This window comes from Gobio gobio, assembly GCF_949357685.1.
Source record: "Gobio gobio genome assembly, chromosome: 10".
Classification (NCBI taxonomy): Eukaryota; Metazoa; Chordata; class Actinopteri; order Cypriniformes; family Gobionidae; genus Gobio; species Gobio gobio.
In genome coordinates this window covers 46756917-46779279 of record NC_137116.1, presented here as the reverse complement: position 1 = coordinate 46779279, position 22363 = coordinate 46756917, and the positions used below count along the sequence as shown (strand labels likewise).

The 22363-nt window shown below is 38.4% G+C and overlaps 1 protein-coding gene across 2 annotated transcripts in view; it reads left to right on the top strand.

The window, feature by feature from the left end:
* Positions 1 to 22363, top strand: part of pde4d (phosphodiesterase 4D, cAMP-specific) — a gene marked incomplete at its 5' end in the record, with an annotated part of 191973 nt that overhangs the window by 19361 nt on the left and 150249 nt on the right. The window contains one exon of one of the 2 annotated variants that reach the window (XM_079826722.1): positions 7220 to 7947. The exons of the other annotated variant lie outside the window; for it this stretch is intronic. Coding sequence (XP_079682848.1) covers positions 7673 to 7947 — 275 coding nt within the window. Of the gene's footprint in view, positions 1 to 7219; positions 7948 to 22363 lie in introns of those variants that run through there. 2 annotated transcript variants of the gene reach the window in all.

The following is a 22363-nucleotide window of genomic DNA, read 5'->3' as shown; positions in this document are numbered from 1 at the left end:
ACTGGTATTTGTGCCATTATTTACCGTCCCAAAAAAGCTTAACCCTAAAAAAAGCTAAATTGTGTTGGCCATTATGGAAATGATCCGGCTGCGTCTGTGTTCTTTAATTTACACGTCATCAGTAGATCACTCGCAGAACTTTCCACTCCCATCAGCCCCTTTTTTTGGAATTCCGCTCTCACACTAATTTGCCCTGTTTAGTAAATCTGGCCCTAAGTGTGTGTGCATTTTTTTTGAGTATTTGAGTAAATCACTCAGACTTAAAACAGAAGCTTTTACTTTCAAACATGTAATTTACATGGATCAAAGAACCTCTTACAGAAACTTCAAATCTGATTTTGTCTGATGTGTTAAAGCTAATTGTACTTTTGATCTGTTTATTTCCTCTTGCTTTGGAGGAATTACTTTGATAGTTATTGATATTCTAAACAGTAGCCTATATGTCTTGGTTTGTTATTATTACTTTTTAATGCATGTAGGTAAAATATATAAATATATCAGATCAGAAGTTCTCCACTGATTTTGCTGGAGAAAAGAGAAAATAATTGGTGTCCAAACACTGAACCAAAGTTGACAAGAAATGTTGTTTAAAATCATTATCACTAACTGAAGGTAGATTGCACAGATTTTTAAATAGTCTAAGATACTGTTGGCACCAAGTGTAAATATCAACAAACAGTTTTGTTTAAACTAAATGCTAATAGTGGTAGATGCTGTTCAAGAGATGCTATTAAATGCTATAGATGCTATATAGAAGTGAAATTATGTTTTTACTAAAGGTAAATTGTTTGAGCATTGGTAGACAAACTTGAAATAGTTAAAAAGAGCCTCTGCCAGTATATCATGTGGCAGGCACAACGCAAGTGTTTTTTTCTAATTTCAGCCCGACGCAGTTATAAATTTCACGTCCAGCGCCACATTGTTTAAATAGCAAATGCACTCGTCTCGCGTCCATCTGTTCGCCCATGGGCGTGCTGGTCTGAAAACAAGGTGTGTTCAGGCGCATTGTTGGCGTGTTGCTATTTTGAGGCAACTGAAATCGACAGCGCCATTGACCACCAAAACCTGGTCTAAAGTCAATAGACCCTTTTCACAGACTGTGATGACACATTTTAACGGTCATCAATATCGTAAATCCTGCAACGTTTTTTGTATTTTCATTATTTTTTTTTAAATATATGTACATTTATAACACTAATACTTTGTATTTTATTACTTTTGCATCAAATTATTAAAAAACAAGTCTGCTGTGAGGGTGTTTCTAAAGGCCTGTTCACACCGGGACGATTTTCGCACGCGTTTATCGCCGACGTTTAACGCCTCGGGACTAAACAATGGGCGCCAATGTGAGAGTTCACGCCAGGCGTAAAAGCGTCATTTTAAAAAAAACGCCTCGGGTTCGTTTTTTTATTTTGACGCGGCGCGTAAAAAACTGGCCGACCAATGAGATCGGCGCTTTTGTTCACGTGCCTGGAGCTGCTGAAGTGACAGTAAAACACGACTTGGTGGCGCTCAAGCACAAAACGGTCTTGCCGAGCACGCATTGATACGACGAAGAAGTAGTAAGTAGACAAAGAAGAAGATGAACTGCTAATGCTGCTTGCCAGTTAGCAAAAAGTGTGTGAATGGTTTTGTCCATATACATAATATGTCTATGGTTTTGGCAAGCACGTAAATACTGTCTCTCTTCTCCTTCTGTGTGACAAGCGAGTGTCAGAGGCTTAAAGTGCCGCAGCACCATCTTGTGTACCGGGAGCGCATCGACTGAATGTGCACGTTCACTCGGCGCAGCGCCAGTGAAAATCGCTTGGGTGTGAACACTCAAGACGCGCCGAAAAACGGCACGAAAAACGCTGGCGATAAGCACGCGCGATATTCGTCCCGGTGTGTACAGGCCTTAAAGGCCTGTTCACACCGGGACGATTTTCGCACGCGTTTATCGCCGACGTTTAACGCCTCGGGACTAAACAATGGGCGCCAATGTGAGTGTTCACACCGGCGCGCAAAACGCCAGGCGTAAAAGCGTAATTTTAAAAAAAACGCCTCGGGTTCGTTTTTTTATTTTGACGCGGCGCGTAAAAAACTGTCCGACCAATGAGATCGGCGCTTTTGTTCACGTGCCTGGAGCTGCTGAAGTGACAGTAAAACACGACTTGGTGGCGCTCAAGCACAAAACGGTCTTGCCGAGCACACATTGATACGACGAAGAAGTAGTAAGTAGACAAAGAAGAAGATGAACTGCTAATGCTGCTTGCCAGTTAGCAAAAAGTGTGTGAATGGTTTTGTCCATATACATAATATGTCTATGGTTTTGGCAAGCACGTAAATACTGTCTCTCTTCTCCTTCTGTGTGACAAGCGAGTGTCAGAGGCTTAAAGTGCCGCAGCACCATCTTGTGTACCGGGAGCGCATCGACTGAATGTGCACGTTCACTCGGCGCAGCGCCAGTGAAAATCGCTTGGGTGTGAACACTCAAGACGCGCCGAAAAACGGCACGAAAAACGCTGGCGATAAGCGCGCGCGATATTCGTCCCGGTGTGTACAGGCCTTAATACAGCGTCTATGGGAGTGATGGTAAAAATTAACATATTTCTCTTTTCACTGCTGTTATCAATCTCACTCTATTTTTTTCCCTCTTTATGAAAGTTGTGAAATCATTATTGTGGCCTTTTTCTTTGGCTATTTGAGCAAATGGGCACACAAAAAATATTTTATGTATTCTCTCATTCACAGCTATAATAGTTAACCCAACTATGACGACTTCCGCTCTGAGGGTGCTTTCACACGTGGTTCGATTGCCTGGACTGAACCCGAGTTCGATTGCTCCCCCTCCCCCCGCTGGACTGTGTTCATATTATATTATTTGGGTCCGAACCGGGGTGCATTTGCATCATCAAAGCAGCAGTTGTATACCCGGTTGCTTAGTAACGACAGCGAGCGTGAAGGCGGCGAAATGCATAGCATTGCTCACCTCACCTCACTTTTATATTTTTGTTTTTTAACTGTTGGTTTTGTTTCTAAAGCTTCAATACGTAATGGCACTTGCGTCTATATGCCGCAAATGTAGGCTACTGCAAATGCTCTAAAGAACGCTTAAGACGAGCAGAAATGAGATTTACAGCTCTCTGCTTGCAGTATGTCAGTCACACTCGTCAGGAAAATGAGTGAAACACACACAAACACACATTTTTATCAAATCATACATCATTAAAGGGTTAGTTCACCCAAAAATGAAAATTCTGTCATTAATTACTCACCCTCATGTCGTTCGACACCCGTAAGTCCTCCGTTCATCTTCGGAACACAAATTAAGATAGGCACTTAAAACGTCGTTACAAAGTCCATCTCACCACAGTGGCTCTACAATAATTTTACGATGCGACGACAATAGATTTTGTGCGCAAAAAAAAATCTAATTAACGCCTTTATCCAGCTTGTTCTTGTCTTCCGTGTGTGCCTCCACGACGCATGTGCGAGAATATTATGCAGATCTGGCGTTCGGACACATGACCCAGAAGCGATTTGTTTACAAGCAGAGGAAGACGCGCCGTATCTAAGCTGTTGAATTCTACATTGATCGTGCTTTAGATCTCGGCGTAGTGCTCAAATGGGGCTAAAGTGTGCATTCCATGGATTCCCGAACGCCGGCGGTACGTCATATTCTCACGCATGCGTCGTGGAGGCACACACGGAAGACAAGAAGAGGTTGAATAAAGTCGTTATTTAGATTTTTTTTTGCGCACAAAAACTATTGTCGTCGCTTCGTAAAATTATTGTAGAGTCACTGTGGTGAGATGGACTTTGTAACAACGTTTTAAGTGCCTTATATGGGTCTTGTGAGTGTAAATGTACTGAATGCCAATGGAGGCCTATCTGAGGCCTTTCTCAGCCATCAGCTTTCAACAAAAATATCTTAATTTGTGTTCCGAAGATGAACGGAGGTCTTACGGGTGTCGAACGACATGAGGGTGAGTAATTAATGACAGAATTTTCATTTTTGGGTGAACTAACCCTTTAATAGCGGTTCACTTCCGCGATTTAGTACGATTGCGCTCACATCAGCAGTGAACTGTACCGGAGTTCACATGAACCGTACCCCAGACCACCCTTTTTAAGCGGACTCTGGTACGGTTCGCGGGTGCGCACCCGAGTTCGGAAGACCGCCTTCACATCATCCAAACATACCGAACTCTGACGTCAATCGAACCCGGGTGCGCACCAAAACTGCTAGTGTGAAAGCACCCTGAGAAACCAGGAAATGTGAAAAGGGTCTATAGTATTTGCAGTATTTTTTGTTATTTAAAGGCCGTGTTAGTAATATGCGCCTTTAGGCGGGTGCACAACACGCGTACACTCTGCTTATTACACACACACAGAGACACGCAGCAGTTAAAAATAAAGGGATTCCTCTCTGGAGAAGTCTTCAGTCTTTCCACTCACAAGTTCTACCATATAAATAGCGAATCCGCCATGGTGCAAGTGCAACTGGCTTATAAAGGGAATGAGACTCTGATTGGTTTATTGCACATTATGCCTAAATGACTCATTAAGAGAATAGGGACAACCCTTTTTGACCATGCACCTGGCGTGCTGACCGTTTTTTTCCGTCATTTAAACTAGCACAAATGGATTCGGACGTGCCCTAAGAGCACCGGCGCCATGTGCTTCAGAACATGCGCTCAGATCGTCAAATAAGGACCCTTAGTGTTAACAGACAGTCAACTTATTAACGTGGTATAGGCTAAATGGGAATATGACATTTTTAGTTTAGTTTAGTTTAGTTTTTACATGGCCTTGTGGCCTCGTGATGTTTGATGAAACATGGTGGAACAGTTCAGCGGTCCAAAGAAAGGAATACAGTCCAACCGGAGACAACTCAATCATAGCAACTTTCTCATAATTATCATCTAAAGCAAAAGATGACTGACAGTCATGTCAGCTAGAGACAGAGAATCTGTCAATCAAGTGCTTAGTGATATGCAACATCAGCTCCTGTCTACGGCACATAGACTTTATAAATGCACACAAGACTTGTTTTTCCCATCTGATTATGGTAAATTGTTTTTTCAACACCCCAGGAGGCCTCAGTCTCCAACTCTGAAGACTGGGAATTTTTTAAATTCAGACATTCACAAATTAAGATTTTGACTTGCATCGCAGAAAAAACGTTTCTAACACTCACCAGTATGAACCATTGGCTTAATAGTGTTACACGGGCCAGTATTCAAGTGGGTCGTCTTTTCTGAATAAGCCTTGCGTCTTGATTGTATGCATGCATCATTTTCCTGTTTTATGCCAGGCTGTAATTCACAAGGTCACGGTCCCCTATTTACAATTCAGTGAATATTCTAATATGCCGACTTCAGTGGTTAAATTGTCTCAATTCTTCTTCCCCCCGTTGCCTCTAATGGAAAGAGTGCTTCATCAGACACCTCTCTATTACACACACTTGTCTTTGAATTGCCTTCCTGTCAGCGCTGTGTCATATGCAGGACAGTCATTCTAACAAGGCTTTGGTTTTAGTGCCTGAACTGAGGGGTTCACTCGCATTGTATTTGAGTGAAAAATTATCTTCGATAAAAGAGAGAAGGGGCGAAAACAGATTTGCTGTCAAAAGTAATTTCATGCTTGTAACTTCAGGATTCTGTGTGGTTGTTTGGTGATTATCGTTCGCTCAGGTTGAATCAACACCTTAAGGCTGCTGTCAGTACTGCTCAGCACATGTGAGGAAATGATGACCTGTCAGGAGACTTAGTCACCTTACATTTATATTTGTATATTTTTATTGGACAAAACATCCACTATATATATATATATATATATATATATATATATATATATATATATATATATATATATATATATATATATATATATATATATATATATATATATATATATATATAGTATACAGCTGTCAAAAGTTTCGAAATGTTAATTTTTTTAATGTTTTTGAAAGAAGTCTCTTATGCTCACCAAGGCTGAATTTATTTAATCAGAAATACAGTAAAATCAATAATGTTCTGACATATATTTCAATTTAAATCATTGTTTTCTATTTGAATATATTTAAAAAATATAATTTATTCCTGTGATCATGAAGCTGAATTTTCAGCATCTTTACGCCAGTCTTTAGTGTCACATGATCCTTCAGAAATCATTCTAATATGCTGATTTGCTGTTCAAGAACATTGTATTATTATTATTATGAAAATAATAAATGTCACCTGAGAACCAAATAAGCATATTAGATAAACATATACTATATTTCCTATACATAGACTTGGTCGGCATTACTGGAAACGCCCACAAAAACGTCATATCCCTTTATGCTGTGGGTGAAAACAACCACTGATATAAGGATATTATTGTATATTATGAAAACAATGTTAACAAAGATCTTGAATACATTGTTAATTTATTTATATTGCTGGCAAAGTTTTATATACATAAACAAAAGTATGTAAATTCATCCCCAAACTTTAAGGTGTTTATAGTGGAATTTGAATCTTTTATGTCTTCTTTGAAATTGTTAAAAAACAAAAAGTAATTAAAATGTCTAAAATATTATGATATGATTTTGGATCCCCTGCCACCAATTAATGCCACACATTGTTGTGCACTGTATGTTATGCTATGTTTGTTATATGTTCCTTCTTCAAAAAACAAAACAAAAACAACAACCACTGATCTATAGAGAACAAATGCATGAACAAACGCCCTTTGCATTGCACACGGCATATTCAGAAAAACATTTCATAGCACAAGACAAGTTTTATGATCATTTTAAAACTTTACATGTATGTAGGCTAATACATAGCCTACTCTAAATTCATTAAATTCAGGACCACTGAAAAAAATTCTTATTTCTTATTTATGAAGTAGGCAAGTAATAGGCTATTTGTGGGAGCAGCATGACACCGACCACAGTATAGGCTAGTTAGGCCTATACTATATTTTTATAGTATTTTGCTTTTTTTTTCACATTGAGTAGGCCTATTTTAAAATTAAACAGTCAATATCAAATATTAATGGACTTTTGAGCCGCACTGCTACAATTTTTTTCATGTCATATATGTCATATGACTGACTAGCACTAATAAATATGGAGTTTTGTCAAAACGAAGTTGTTTCCCGCATTGTGCTGGGCATAAGGCTCCTCCCCCTGGGCTGTCAGTCAACCTGTGCAGAATAAATATCGATCTCCCCCGGCAGCATCACTTCTGTGAAGTGGAGATGAGAGTGAGAGCACTTGGATGCGTTATTCGTCTAGTTGAGGCGCGAGACTGGGATGCTTATATTGTTGCATGGACCGCGAAGATTCGCTGGTTTATTTGGGAAGCAATTCGACGGGACAAGTGGAGTTTTGTGTTATTATGGACATTATGATAGAAGCGAGCAGCGATGTCTATAGACGATGAAATATCGGACCAAATGGGTCAATTCAGTATAGTGTACATCAAAAATGACTTTTCTGTTTATATGCCCTGGCAGATTTCACGTAGAATATTGTTGTTTTCTTGGAAATAGCACTAATAGTGTAGCTACTTTACACCACGCTTTCTTATTGATGTTATCCAAGTTTCGGACAATTCGCGCCAAAGCTAGTTGCAATATTTATCTCACAAAATAGTCTTTTGACGAATTTTAACGAGTGGATACAACTGCAAGAATGGACGCGGGAAGCGATGTATCAACTTTGGTTTCTCCCGGTACCGATAATGCCCCAAAACATCTCTGGAGGCAACAGAACCCGGTTCCTCTTCAGGTCCAAAACTCTCTCGGCTCGCGCAAGAACTACCGAGTGAGACAGAGAGGCTTTTCCGACACGGAAAAGTACCTGAATCCCAGGACCATGGACCGGACATATGCCGTGGACACCGGTAACCGTCCCGGTTTGAAAAAGTCCAGAATGTCATGGCCATCATCCTTTCAAGGGCTTAAACGGTAAGAATATGATTTTGCCATCTTGTCTTGACTATACAAAAATAAATAGCCTGCTTTATAAATACTTTAAACTGGTTTTATGTAGTAGAAAATACATTCGGTTTCATTATTTCTAAATTAACTTGCTTTGCACAATGCATAGGCCTATATATATGCACATATAATGCCTGTATCTATATATAGGCCTGTTTTTATATTATTAAATGCATATCTTACTAATTAATGATACATTAATAGATTATACTACATTACAATGTAGTAGTTCTACAGGAAACCCATGAAATGTATCATCAAGCTAATTCATGGGGTCTTACAAAAAGAAATCTAACCTATAATATAGTGAAATAACCATATGCTATACAAGCGTATTTATAAATATCCAAGTCTTGTTTACTTCAAAGCTGTGAGCTACTTTTACTTTTACAGTTGGTATGTTGGGGGAGGAATTCGTAGCAGAGAGATGCAAGTTTAAAATGTGTATATCTGCTTCATTTGGTTAAGTTAATACATTTATTTAGTTTTTTATGAGTCAATTTTTTGAGTAGCATTTGCCGCATTTTGATTTCATGGGGGCTTAATGTTTAAAAAATGTATATAAATCTAAATGTTATGAATATTTAGATTATATAAATGATCTAATGAATATAAATGTCTACTTTAAATTGAGATTTATGCAAACTTGGGGGAAAAAAAAACTGTAAATAGGATGCCATCTTGAGAAGCATCACAGAAGTCATGCTTGTACAAGGTATGTGCTTTATACCATGCAGTGGTTTGTGAGTGACAGTGATAATTTATCCACATGCGTTTCTAATTGGCTGGCTGTGATTTTATTGTTATTATTATATATTTTTTTGTTACATCATTTTTGCTGGAACCTTCCTGGTTAGGACACAGTGCTGCAGATGAATTGCAGAATGGACTGGCGCATGGTTCAGAATATTATATATAAGTTTAAGTACAAATGCCCTGTAGTTATAGTACCAAAAGGTTAGCAAGTGGCCAAGCCAAAAGTCGAATGTTCAGGTAATTATAATCAATATTTCTAATTAGCCCAGAGCATGAGGCATGGCTTCTCCTGATGAGTTCGTGCATAAGTACTTTTCACATCTATTGCTCTCTGGAGAGCCCTCTGGAGAACTGCTGTCCTTCGCGGCTCCTCCTTCATTTACCGAATGAGAAATAAGATGTTTACACCCATCAGAGACTAATTCATTGCGAGCTGAACACCAGACGTTCACATCCAGTCCCTGTTGGTCTAGTACTTGGCTAGAGGAGGCCAACGGTTCAAATGTTCCCTGAAGGAAAACAAATGTTTATCAGAGAGCCTTAGGTACAGACAGAAATATGCAGATAACCTTGAATCGAGCTCATAATAGACCATTAGTCACAGATTTGATACCTTTCAGTCAGAGCAATGAAATATTTCCTTACCTTTTATATTTTAGTTTTGTCCTCACATTGCCACTTTGTTACCTCACATTGTTTCCTTTTTCTTCAATGATTTCCCCCTCCTTCCTCTTATATAACGCAATGTATGCAAAAAAGAAAAAAAAATTGTGTCTTAAATCTAAACACTCCTGATTTTTATGACGTCAGTGTTCAGTATAAACACAAATGGAAGAAAAGCAAGTCCTATACTTTCTATCACTTGGCAGATAATTGCTTCTATAGGCCACATCCACACGAAGCAAGAGCTTTCCCTATATTTTTTTTCCCTCGTCTCAAGAAATATCTGCGTACACACGAAACCACTGAAACCGACTCAAAATTAGGGCTGTGCAATTAATCGAATTTCGATTTCGATTTTGCCTCCCAACGATCACCAAAATAGTACAATCGAGAAAAAACGATTATTTTGCCATGTTCAGTTTTGCAAGAACACTCTTATTTTGTCTTGCGTTCTGAGATCCGCCCCTCCCGAAGCCACAAACTTTCTCAGATCGTGAGTCTCCTGTGCATATCATCCGCTGGAATTTAAAAACTCGGCGCGAGTAAAGATGGCAGAAGGAGGGCAGTTACAGCAGCGTTTGGTGAGCAAAAAAGGCAAAACCAACTCCGTTGTCTGGGAACAGTTTGGCTTCGAGGAATCAGACGACGAGCAGAAACATGCTACGTGCAAGATTTGCTACATGGCTGTAACGCAAGGGAACACCACGAATTTGTTTAACCACTTGAAAATTAAACACAGAGTGATCTATGACAATCTAATATAGAAACAAAAACTGACGAGAGCAGGGGTGCCGTGTAAACGTCCTTTTTTCCCCTCATATTTTTCAAATAATTCTCTCTTTGTAAACTTTGTTCAATGCATGCGAGTGCTGCCGTTTGTTTGAATATGACCAGTCGTTTTCACCGTCATCCCCCGGGTTTAGTGCCAGAAGACGCGAATGAGAAGCCGCGCGCGTTGTGAGGAAATGTATCTCTGTGCGCTCATCCGAGAGCGCGCACACGTCTCTCAGCGCGCAAATATTGAGTTCTCTTTCAAGTCTTGCTCTTGAACGGACAAACTCACACAAAACGTATCTCAACATGTCCATCTTGATGAGTATCCTAGCAGACATAGTCTGTATATGCCTTAAGTGAACTTTATACAGTCGATAAAGACGATGCATATCCGATCCGGATTGAATAGCTTTTGTAAGTTTAATAGGATTCATCTTTAATTTATGCACTCAAATATGCAATGTTATTTTACATTTGATACATTTCTGTACCTGAAAACTAATGTTAGACGTACCTGAAAAGCATATCTAGCCGAACCATATTGTTGATCTTATTTATTTGTGGTTATCATTTTTACGTGAATACTTTACTTTGATTTGAATATATGTTATATTATTTATTTTAATAGTTCAAAAAGTACAACAAACGTTACAATTTCAATTGAATTGTTGAAAGGTGTATTTTTAATAAATACAACACATTCCCAAAGTCATGTGAAATAATCGTGTTACATAATCGTGATTTCAATATTGACCAAAATAATCGTGATTATGATTTTTTCCATAATCGAGCAGCCCTACTCAAAATGATGTAGTTTACATGCCAGACCACTATGTGGTGCTGTAATTCTGCCACAGAAATACACTACAAACAGAGAAGAAGAGTTGTGGCTAGAAGGGATACAGCAATGGTAAGAAGTGAGGCAAAATCTCACAATAAAATAACAATAAATAAAGTTGCTACTTACCAGATGTGTTTTATTAACTCATACACCTACCCCGACCCTAAACCTACCCTTACAATAATGCAAATACAGTAATTAAATGACGCAATATTGATGTGCGCTTGCCCAGTGCCCGTAGCTGTATCCCTTCTAGTCTTTATCGTGCGGGACGTGGTGTGATGATTGACATCACGTTTCACAAAATATACGGATTGACTGTACACATGAAAACGCAAGGGTGTCGGTTTCAGATTAATCCACTCTGGGACCCGGTTAAAAAAATATCGGTTTCAGGCTCCCAAAATGCTGGATCCGCTTGGACGAAATGCTGATATTATACACAACTTTTATGTATACAGCGTCTCCGTGTGGATGGGGGCATAGTCAATTTAAATCCAGTCTCTCATTACTGTACATGGATTTCCTATGATACTCCCTGAGGGGGTGAAATTCAACCCCACACATTTAGACCACGACCAGACTCACTGCATGACTCACTTTTGTGAATGTTATTACAATTTTAATATCCAGGGCCACTGCGCCCCTTCGTTTTGAGTTTTCCTTTGCTGAACAAATTGGTCTCAATGTTTGTGGAGTGATATTTAAGATCAGTGGCTAAACGTTAGCAGCTTCAAGCAAATATGTTTTTTGTGCTTTCAAGAAAAGTTCAGGTCATATACATTTTTAGGTGCATGGACAAAAATAGCAACATCTAGGGAACAAATCTGTGCCTCCTGCTTGACTAGGATTTTAGACTAGGATTTAGCATATTCCTTTTTATTCATCAAATGCTTTTTGATGACATTTGATCTGATTTGAATGCCACTTTTCTGCTCAAGAAGGATTTTGTTTGATTTGAAGGATGCAAAATGGATTGAAAATTGTGCTTTGGCTGTTTTGACATGTTTGAAGGATGTGTAAGAACTCTTTTTTTTTTGTCAATTATGACTGAACTGAACCTTTCTGCTTATTGCCTCCTTTGTGCATTTGTACTGTGGAACGGACTTGAAAGGATCCATACCTGCAAACACTGTGCACATGTTTGCTGGCTGATCCCAAGAGCTCATAGTCGCACTGGTCCCTGGAAACACCTGAGATGTAAACGTGTTTGCTGACTGTGTGTGAGTTGTTAAATTAGAACCCTCGATCAACGTAGTTCATCCTGATGGATGATGTTATTAACAGAGAGCAGTGAGTTCAGTAAGTTGTGACCACTATAGGGTGTGTTTGTTTGGTCCGGACCAAAAAAAAGAAAATTAGTCCTGCTTAGCGTTGGCATTTTTAACACTGAATCTAAAGATACCAAACCTAAAGGGATAGGGATATGTTCACAACCTGATTGGTCGGCTTTTATTACGTATATGGGTCAATGACAAATAAGAAAAATAGTAATCCTTTAAAGATAAAAAAATTCAAATTTTAAGCAAAAGAGTTTTAAAATGCATTTTTATGTTCAAAAAAATGTATGGTGTTGATTCATATTGGTTTTACAGCTTTTAAGACAGCATTAATTCATTATAAAACAAGATTTCAAGATTTTACCACCCAGAAAATGTCAGGTGGTGCGACCATATATTCATTTAAAATAATATACATATACAATATATGAATTATTGTAAAATGCATATCACATGGTAAATTCCCTTTCCCTTTTCTATGTATTGCCCTTTTAGTCCAATTCATATAAACGGACACTTTTCAATGTGTTCAGAACACAATGTTCCATAAGGAGTTTTTATGTTTTTTTTATTTATTTATTATTATTTGTGTACATTTATATAATGGTTTACATTTATATTTCTTACTTCATTTTGCAATTGCAGTGGGAATTGATACTTTTAAATGTAAATTTGCTGGTCGCACCACCTGACATTTTAGGTCTTTGAAACACCACAACTCAAAAAGTCAATTCAATCTGATCAATTCAAAGTTTTGGGAGTTCATTTTAGTCCATCCTGAAGTCCGTTTTGCAGAGATGGACTAAAAATGAACTCCCAAAACGTACTGCCAGATTCTGGAAGATTCTTCAAACAGTGGTACTAGAGGATGTGGTGCTGGTCCTTCAAGAGTCATTCTCAACCTATCTGTCCATAAAGCCTATAAAAAAACCTTCTTCATGTATTTTACAACACTTCAGCTTGTGATTCTTATCTAGTGGGGGTCATTTTTTAGGATTCTTTACCTAACTGAAGTCTCTGAGATCCTGACACCTTGCACTTCTGGAGACTCCAGGTAGGTTGCAGCTTTGGAAAATGGTGGCGCTGGAGACTAAAGGGTTCCTGATGGTTTCACCCTTAATTCTTCACCTTAATTCTTAATTCTTTTGCAGTTAACAGGTGTCTTTTCTTCACCACCTGTTTTTGTCTGACCCTGCTGACCCAACGAGCATTTCACTGTCCAATGGTCACGCCTTAACTGCAATGTCTAGTATTGCATTAGTATTGCATCCTTCTCATGGGCATTTAATACTTTTTGACTTTTCAGTCTGAGTTAAATCTCTTTTTTGGCTCAATTTATCTGTAAAAGAAAACATGCCTAATAATTCTGCACACCTGAATATAAGGTGATTTTCATTTCCAGCCTTCATGAACAATTATATATCACTTATACATTATTAAATACTAAATCAATAGTAGTTATTAGGATTACTGTGGTTTGGAATTGGTCAAATGTGCCTGGAAAAAAAATATGATCAGAAAATCAACGTGCCTAATAATTCTGCACTCCCTGTAAATGCACATAAAAAACATATACGCTCGTTTGAGTAGAATATATTTTCTATCCAATATGAAAACGTGCGCATAAACTACGATGGAAATGTCCCGCTTGTTTACTTTGAACCGGAAGACGCTCCCACTTTTGACGCAAGGCCTCATGGGGCGTAGGAAACTTGTGGATATGTTCGAAACCGGAGTCGGACAATGATGGAGAGACTCAAGAAGAAGTGATGAAGTTTCTGAATGGTTAATTGATGTGTTGATGTGGAGTTAACGGTCTTCTAGTTATCGATTAGCATCCTTCATGATAATTTATATATAGCTGTACAGGTGCTTGGGTGGAAACTGTTGTGAAAAACGAAATTCAACCACAATGTCCTCAGTGGCTCGGATGCTGGGATTCTATGGAGACTCTATGTTCAGTTGTAAATCTCTAGCTGATATAGCAAGTAAACAGAAATGCTTCTCACTCAGTGTCTATGCTAATAGGGCAGATCATCACCGTCGTGGGCGAGGCTTCCCTACTCTTAAGTAAGAGCAGGGGGAAATCTGAAACGCAGGTTTGGAGAGATTAATGATTTTGGGGATTATAAAAAAGTATTGGGTGGATTTTTACCATTATAGGCTGGTTGTTTAAACGCATTGTGGACATGCATCTGTGTTTAAAAACCTTATAAAAGTGAATTTTGCATAATAGGTCCCCTTAAATATCTTTTCTGATTAGCTAATTAGCTGATTAGGAAAGATTGTGTCATCATGGAAAGATTAACTCTTGTGCACTGCTGTGACGCATTTCAGGTGGGTTTTTTTTCGGCACGCTAATTTGTCAGATTTTTTTCATACTGTCTCTGAGACATCTTTATAGTGCAGATATTCTACCTGACAGACAGCCTGGATTTGGTTTCTAAAGTAGTCTCAGGTGTAGTCTCTGTTTTGCACACAAACACACACACACTAACAGCCAAATCCCTCAGAGACCTGATATGCACCATGGTGCAGAACTGCCTCTAGATGCAGACAAAGCTTTCTTGGTGTCCAGTTGCTTTAAATCCAGAGCGCTCCTGGTGCACATGGAGAGCTCCTTGTAGACTATAATAAACCGAATAGTAAAACGGATGCCAGAGCTGGGCAATATTTTTTAATGTTTATGATATATTTAATGGTACATTTACTGGTGATATAAAACTAAGCATGATCGCAAACATCATGAGTATTGTCATTTATTTTAATTTGGTTATGTTTTTTTCTTGACAAGTTTGGACTCTATAAGATGGTTTTTGAAATAAGTATCTTCTGCCTGTCTGTCTATCCATCTATCTGTCTATCTGTCGCTTAAGAAACATTTCTTATTATTATAAATGTTGAAAACAGCTGTGCCCTTCAGTAGTTTTGTGAAATAGAAATCTTTTGTAATGTTATGTATTTAATGCCACTTTTGATCAATTTAAGCAATTCAATTGAATCCTTGCTGAATAAATGAATGGTGTATATTTGTAATATTTTTGTGATTTTTACTTTTGGAAAAAAAGCTTAAATACAGAGCAGATTAAATGGCATCATCATCCATTGTTGTATGTGAGCTGTCATCAATATAGATCAATACTGTTATATTTGTATTCTCCGTAAGTCTAAGTTCTGTAATACACTTCGGCTTTGATTGCAGAGATAACTGATGCCTGGCCGCCGAGGCGTTCAGCCGTGATGAAGAGTGCTGTCACTGGTAGAGCATTCGTTCTATCTATAAACACGGGATAGGTTGTCTCCCATGAGTGGTTTGATTTATGTGCGGCAAGAATCGGTGTTCACATTGAATTCAGATGTGCTGAATCAAACTGTTGTGCCATGTGCTTACGTGAAAAAGTTGCATGGTAAATAAAAAAGGCAGGTCTAGGCCTAAGATTCCGTTCATGGGAATAATCCGAGAATTTCCATTGGTTTCAATTCACATCTTAATGCAGAGCCTATATGCCATTTGCAAATGTAAATTTGACCTCCTAAATGATTCTGCACAAGAATCAGTAAAGTATTTTATGACTAGCCACTGTTAAAAAAGAATCTAACCCACTTTTCCAAAAAGGACCAAATTCCCTCCCATGGTCCGCAGAAACAAACATGACATTATTAGTCATAGAAAAACAGGGCTTCAGGGGGTCTGTGGCGCTGAAAAGAAATTTATGTCAGAAATGAAGAGGACGGAGGCACTCAGGGGAACCAATGTTGCTCTAGTTTTTACGTATGCTGGTCACCCCTCCCTCAATTCTCAGTTTTATGAAAACTTTGTTCTTCACAAATGTTTCTTTTGGGTGCAAGTATACATAATAATTCTTTTGGATCTCTGAGGTGAGGGTGGGCGATATGACTAAAATTTTCAATCTAGTAATGTTTTCGAATAGTGAGTTGAATAATGATTTAATGAAGTTATAGTTTCTCTCTCTCTCTCTCTCTCTCTCTCTCTCTCTCTCTCTCTCTCTCTCTCTCTCTCTCTCTCTCTCTCTCTCTCTCTCTCTCTCTCTCTCTCTTTATATATATATATATATATTAGGGATGCAACAATACAGTTAGTCCACAGTTCCATACATACCTCGGTTTTTAACCACGGTTTTCGGTTCGGTTCTGATGGCTTGTCACATCAGTTTTTTGTTATTCTATTCTTAGGCGACAGGAACAGCAAGAGGTTAAGGAGAAAAAGGACACTTTTTTTATTGCAATACTCTTTATTTTACTTAAAATAATTGAAAACCCTTACTTAAACTTAAAACTTTGCTTAAAAAAAAAAAAACCTTGTGTATTGTAAAATATAAAATGTTTTGTATTAACATTAAAGGGGATTGTTCATTCAAAAATGAAAATTCTGTCATTGAGAAATGAATACAGGTTTGGAACAACATTAATGACATAATTTTAGAGGTGAACTGTCCCTTTAAGCGTGTTCACTTCTGCACTGCTTTCAATTTAAGACCTCCGTGCATCTAATACAGACACACGCGATTTTACTTTCGCTTTAGACATAACCGACTGTGTTTATGTTAACCTTGTGTGTATTTGACAGTATTAGCGCAGTAAGACGACTACTTAGTCCAGTAATCACGTGTTTGACAGGCGCTTAGTGCGCGCGCTCGGAAAAGCGCATGTTAAAACCGCGCACGCGAATGAGCCGACAAGGCTTTAAAATGCATGCAAATAATAAACTTTCTTGATTGTGAATAACTATAGTGTTCCGTGAGTATAACTCTACCACTAACGTGTGATGTGAATGTATGTCGGGTTGTTCAGTATTGGGATGGAGGCAAATGATAGAATTTGTAGAGAAATAATTAATTCAATGCAAAACCGAAAATAACCGCAATTCACAAGCGCGTATTGAACCGTGAATGCCGTACTGAACGGTTCAATATTATATTGAGAATTGTGGCATCCCTAATATATATATATTTTTTTTTCACAGGCTTTTTTTAAATTAATACTTTTATTCAACACGGATGCATGCTTTAAATTGATCAAAATTGACAGTGAAGAGATTTCAAATAAAGGCTTTTGAACTTTTTATTCATCAAAGAAATGTGAAAATTATGTATCATAGTTTCTTATAATAGCAAGAAAAATTTCTTGAGAACCAAATCAGATACTACAATGCTCTACGCTAACATTTTTTTTTAGGAGCCCTTGTGACTTCAGGTTCATTCAGATTCATTCAGGAATCACGGTTACTTGGAGATGTGCAGCAGTTCTGATGTGGCTTTGTTTGAAACTATTTTCACGAAACAGAGCAAAAATACAGTATTGTAGCTTTTGTAATCATGCCAATACTCTGAGCAACCGAAGTCTGTCCACCTGTGTGATATTGCTTAAAGCTGCAGTCCGTAACTTCCGGCGCTCTAGCGGTTAATAAACAAAACTGCATGCGTCTTGCGGAAGAACATTGTAGCCGGAGCTACTTCTCTCTGTTTATGTCTATGACGAGTCATGCAGATACTGGGCTACTTCGTAGTCAGAATATAAAATAGTCAGAAGATAAACACTTATTATAGGCATACCTTAGTGATTCAGGATAAATCAAAAATGGCATTTGGATTCATGATGTACTTGCACTTTGGTCAACCTTGGTTGTGTTTAAATGTGCTTTGTAAATAAACATTGATTGATATATACATTTTTAACAAAAGAAATTACGGACTGCAGCTTTAACTATATCATATGTGATAGATTAAAATCAAGAACTCGTACAGGGGCTTTTTTGTTTGTTTTTTATTAATTTTTGGTGGCATTTTTGCCCCAAGCTCCTTGTTTATGATTGTTTAAATCCAAATGTAGTATTTCCAGTTAATTTGGTTGCAAAGAAACATCAGCAGCATGAGACGGTCTGGTAAGTGTGCATGGCTGCGTCACTGTTTCACCTTGTGTAGTCCGTCGCACACGTTTTTTGCACTTGCTCTTCTGGCTGGATGTCAATCGTGTGCAATCAAAACGTTTCAAATGATTCACAACGCAGCGGCACGATTTGTCTTCAACGAGCCCAAAAGGGCCCATGTCACACCTCTCTTCATCTCTCTGCACTGGCTACCACTCGCTGCTCGCATCAAGTTCAAGGCGTTGATGCTTTCATACAGATCCACCAATAGCTCAGCACCCGCATACTTCGACTCGCTGTTATGAGTCTACTTCCCCACCAGAAGCCTTCGCTCAGCAAAGGAGCGACTGCTCGTGGTACCACCATAGATAGGCACGAAATCACTCTCCAGAATGTTTTCGCTCTCTGTTCACTGTGCTGGTGGAACGATCTCCCCACCTCCATCCGGAATGCTGAATCACTGACATACAAAAGACAGCTGAAAACTCATCTCTTCTGTGAGCACTTAACCTCATCAAAAAAAAAACCTCATTTTTCCTCTATTCCCTCCCTATTCTATCTTATACTCTAAGCAATGTCCAAAACGTAGTATTTTGAGCACTTTTCATGATTATTCACCTTTTCATGACGAACCGCTTCCTGCATTCCTCAGTTGTAAGTCATTTTGGATAAAAGTGTCTGCTAAATGAATAAATATAAATGCTCTGCTGAGTCTTTGACTGAAGGCATGAAAAGCAGCCGAACGCAGTACGAAATGTAACTGTTGCTCATTGTTGATGCATTTTGGGAGTTGTATTTTTTTATTCCAATTGTATTGGTGATATGTCACTCTCACCAGTGTGCCTAAATATTTTTTCACAGTCGCACGCAGTCATTTTAAATTGCAAATGCGACCCAAATGGTTGCAGTGTAGAACCCTGTACTATAATACTTTTATTATTACAATTTCTGCATTTATAACAAGATTATTAGATTAATGACTAGAGTAATGGCTGCTGAAAATTCGGTTTTGAAATCAAAGGAATAAATTACATTATAGGATGTATCAAAATAGAAAAGTTATTTTAAATTGTATTAATATTTTACAGTATTAATGCTTTACTATATTTTAGAACAAATAAATGCAGCCTTGGTGATAGATAGATAGATAGATAGATAGATAGATAGATAGATAGATAGATAGATAGATAGATAGATAGATAGATAGATAGATAGATAGATAGATAGATAGATGACACAGTTGGCAACTTGGCACATTTAATTTCTACTGTAAATACCACCATACACCTCTCAGGAATAAATGTTTGTTTTTTTAATAGTACTGCCGTTTTCGAACCAAATGCATGCAATCATGTTCTTTTTTCTCCAAGGTTTTGAGTTGGTGTTACATGACTCCTCTGGAGGATTATGTCCGTTCTCTTAAGCTCGATGCTCTGATCCCAGGGGTTAGACTACCTGCAGCCTGTACCTGCGTTTATGACTCACGCTAGGCTTACTATTCCGCTTTCCCTGGCAACAATAGAGAACGTACATCATCGTGGCTCAGGACTGGGTGGTGTAGTGACTGAAATGCAATATATTTGAGATCTGTATGCTTATTGTTTGTTTGCGTATGCTTCATGCAATTTCTAAAGGAATACAAAGTCTCCTGCATGAGCTAAAGAAACCCAAACTCCTAATATAGGAGGCTCAAGAGAGGTAAAGATGAAACATAACGGAGGATATTAGATCACCAAATCTGAATCACTTTGCTGAAATTATTTCATTTAATTTGTCAATTACTATTCATTCAACATCAGAGCAAATAAAGCAGCTTGAAGGTGCATGACAAGAAACCTGAGTCAAGAAAATGAGTCAGAACAAAGCATTTTTTGACCAAACACACACACACACACACACACACACAGATATTTGAGCGTCGTAGTGCAACAGAATGAGATGTTTTGCTTTTGCTCGAGGTAATGTTGTACAGGATTACTTGGGGGACTCCTCAAGAGCGGGCTGCTTTCTGATTGGTCGCCTGGCTGAGCGGTACGTTCACCCGCTGAGGTCACCTTGGCCTAAAGAATAATAGAATGTCACAGGGAGGTGTGAGGTAGACAATGTCTTTGGCAATTACAATATTGATTGTTTTAGAAAATAGGACTGTTACCCAAACATATTTGTTTGGCTCCGTCAAATTAATGATTTTTTTCTTTCATTGTGCTAGCCGTCTCTTTTTCCATTTATGTATTCCACCGAGTAGGATAATACAGGAGGCCACAGTCCTAGGGATAATTTGTTTCAATATATGAGCCTTTTCTATTCTTATTTTTCTTATTTTTCAACACGAAAGTAAGATATTTTCTGTGCATATACAAGACTTCCAGCGTTACTTGGCAGTTTTTGTCGGATGTGTGGTTTAAAAGGAGTAGTTCACTTCAGAATTAAAATGTCCTGATAATTTACTCACCCCCACGTCATTCAAGATGTTCATGTCTTTCTTTCTTCAGTTGAAAAGAAATTAAGGTTTTTGAGGAAAATGTTCCAGGATTTGTCTCCATATAGTGGACTTCAATGGGGTACAATGGTTTGAAGGTCCAGATGGCAGTTTTAATGCAGCTTCAAAGTTCTCTACACGATCCCAGCCGAGGAATAAGGGTCTTAAAACCATCTGTAATTTTCTAAAAAATATAAAAATGTATATGCTTTTTTTTACCACAAATGCTTAGATCTGCGATACGCCACGCATTACGTCGTCACGTTGGAAAGGTCACGAGTGATGTAGGCGAAAGTACTGATTTTTACTGGTTTACAAAGCAAACGTGCAAAGACTCAAACTCCCTTCACATAAAAAGGTAAAGCAACGTTGTCGAACGATTTTGAAGTTGGAGGAGAAAATGAATGCCTTCCGCCTACGTCAGTCGTGACCTTTCCAACGTAATTATGTAATACGTGGCGTAGATCAGAGCAAGAAGAGCATTGATGGTTAAAGGGTTAGTTCACCCAAAAATGAAAAATCTGTCATTAATTACTCACCCTCATGTCGTTCGACACCCTTAAGACCTCCGTTCATATTCGGAACACAAATGAAGATATTTTTGTTGAAAGCTGATGGCTGAGAAAGGCTTCAGATAGGCCTCCATTGGCATTCAGTACATTAATACTCCCAAGACCCATAAAAGGCACTTAAAACGTTGTTACAAAGTCCATCTCACCACAGTGGCTCTACAATAATTTTACGATGCAACGACAATAGTTTTTGTGCGCAAAAAAAAATCAAAATAACACCTCCAGCTTGTTATTGTCTTCCGTGTGTGCCTCCACGACGCATGCGCGAGAATATGACGTAGATCCGGCGCTCGGACACATGACTCAGAAGCGATTTGTTTACAAGCAGAGGAAGACGCGCGTGTCTAAGCTGTTGAATTCTACATTGATCGTGCTTTAGGTCTCAGCGTAGTTCTCAAAATGGGGCTTAAGTGTGCATTTCATGGATTCCCGAACGCTGGCGCTACGTCATATTCTCGCGCATGCGTCGACAAAAACTATTGTCGTCGCATCGTAAAATTATTGTAGAGCCACTGTGGTGAGATGGACTTTGTAACAACGTTTTAAGTGCCTTTTATGGGTCTTGGGAGTATTAATGTACTGAATGCCAATGGAGGCCCATCTGAAGCCTTTCTCAGCCATCAGCTTTCAACAAAAATATCTTCATTTGTGTTCCGAATATGAACGGAGGTCTTACGGGTGTCGAACGACATGAGGGTGAGTAATTAATGACAGAATTTTCATTTTTGGGTGAACTAACCCTTTAAAAAGTATATACCTGTTTATATTTTTTAGAAAATGACCAATCGTTTCGCTAGATAAGACCCTTATTCCTCAGCTGGGATCATGTAGAACTCTTTGAAGCTGCATTGAAACTGCAATTTGGACCTTCAAACCGTTGGTCCCCATTGAAGTCCACTATATGGAGAAAAATCCTGAAATTTTTTCCTCAGAATTCCTTAATCTCTTTTCGACTGAAGAAAGAAAGACATGAACATCTTGGGTGACGTGGGGTGAAATTTTAATTCTGAAGTGGGCTACTCCTTTAACAAAGTGCGCTTAAAAGTAGTTTGTTTATTAGTATGCTAATAAATTAAAGTAATATGATGACAAATACCAGTTTGCACCGTCAAGCACTATAATGAACTGTTT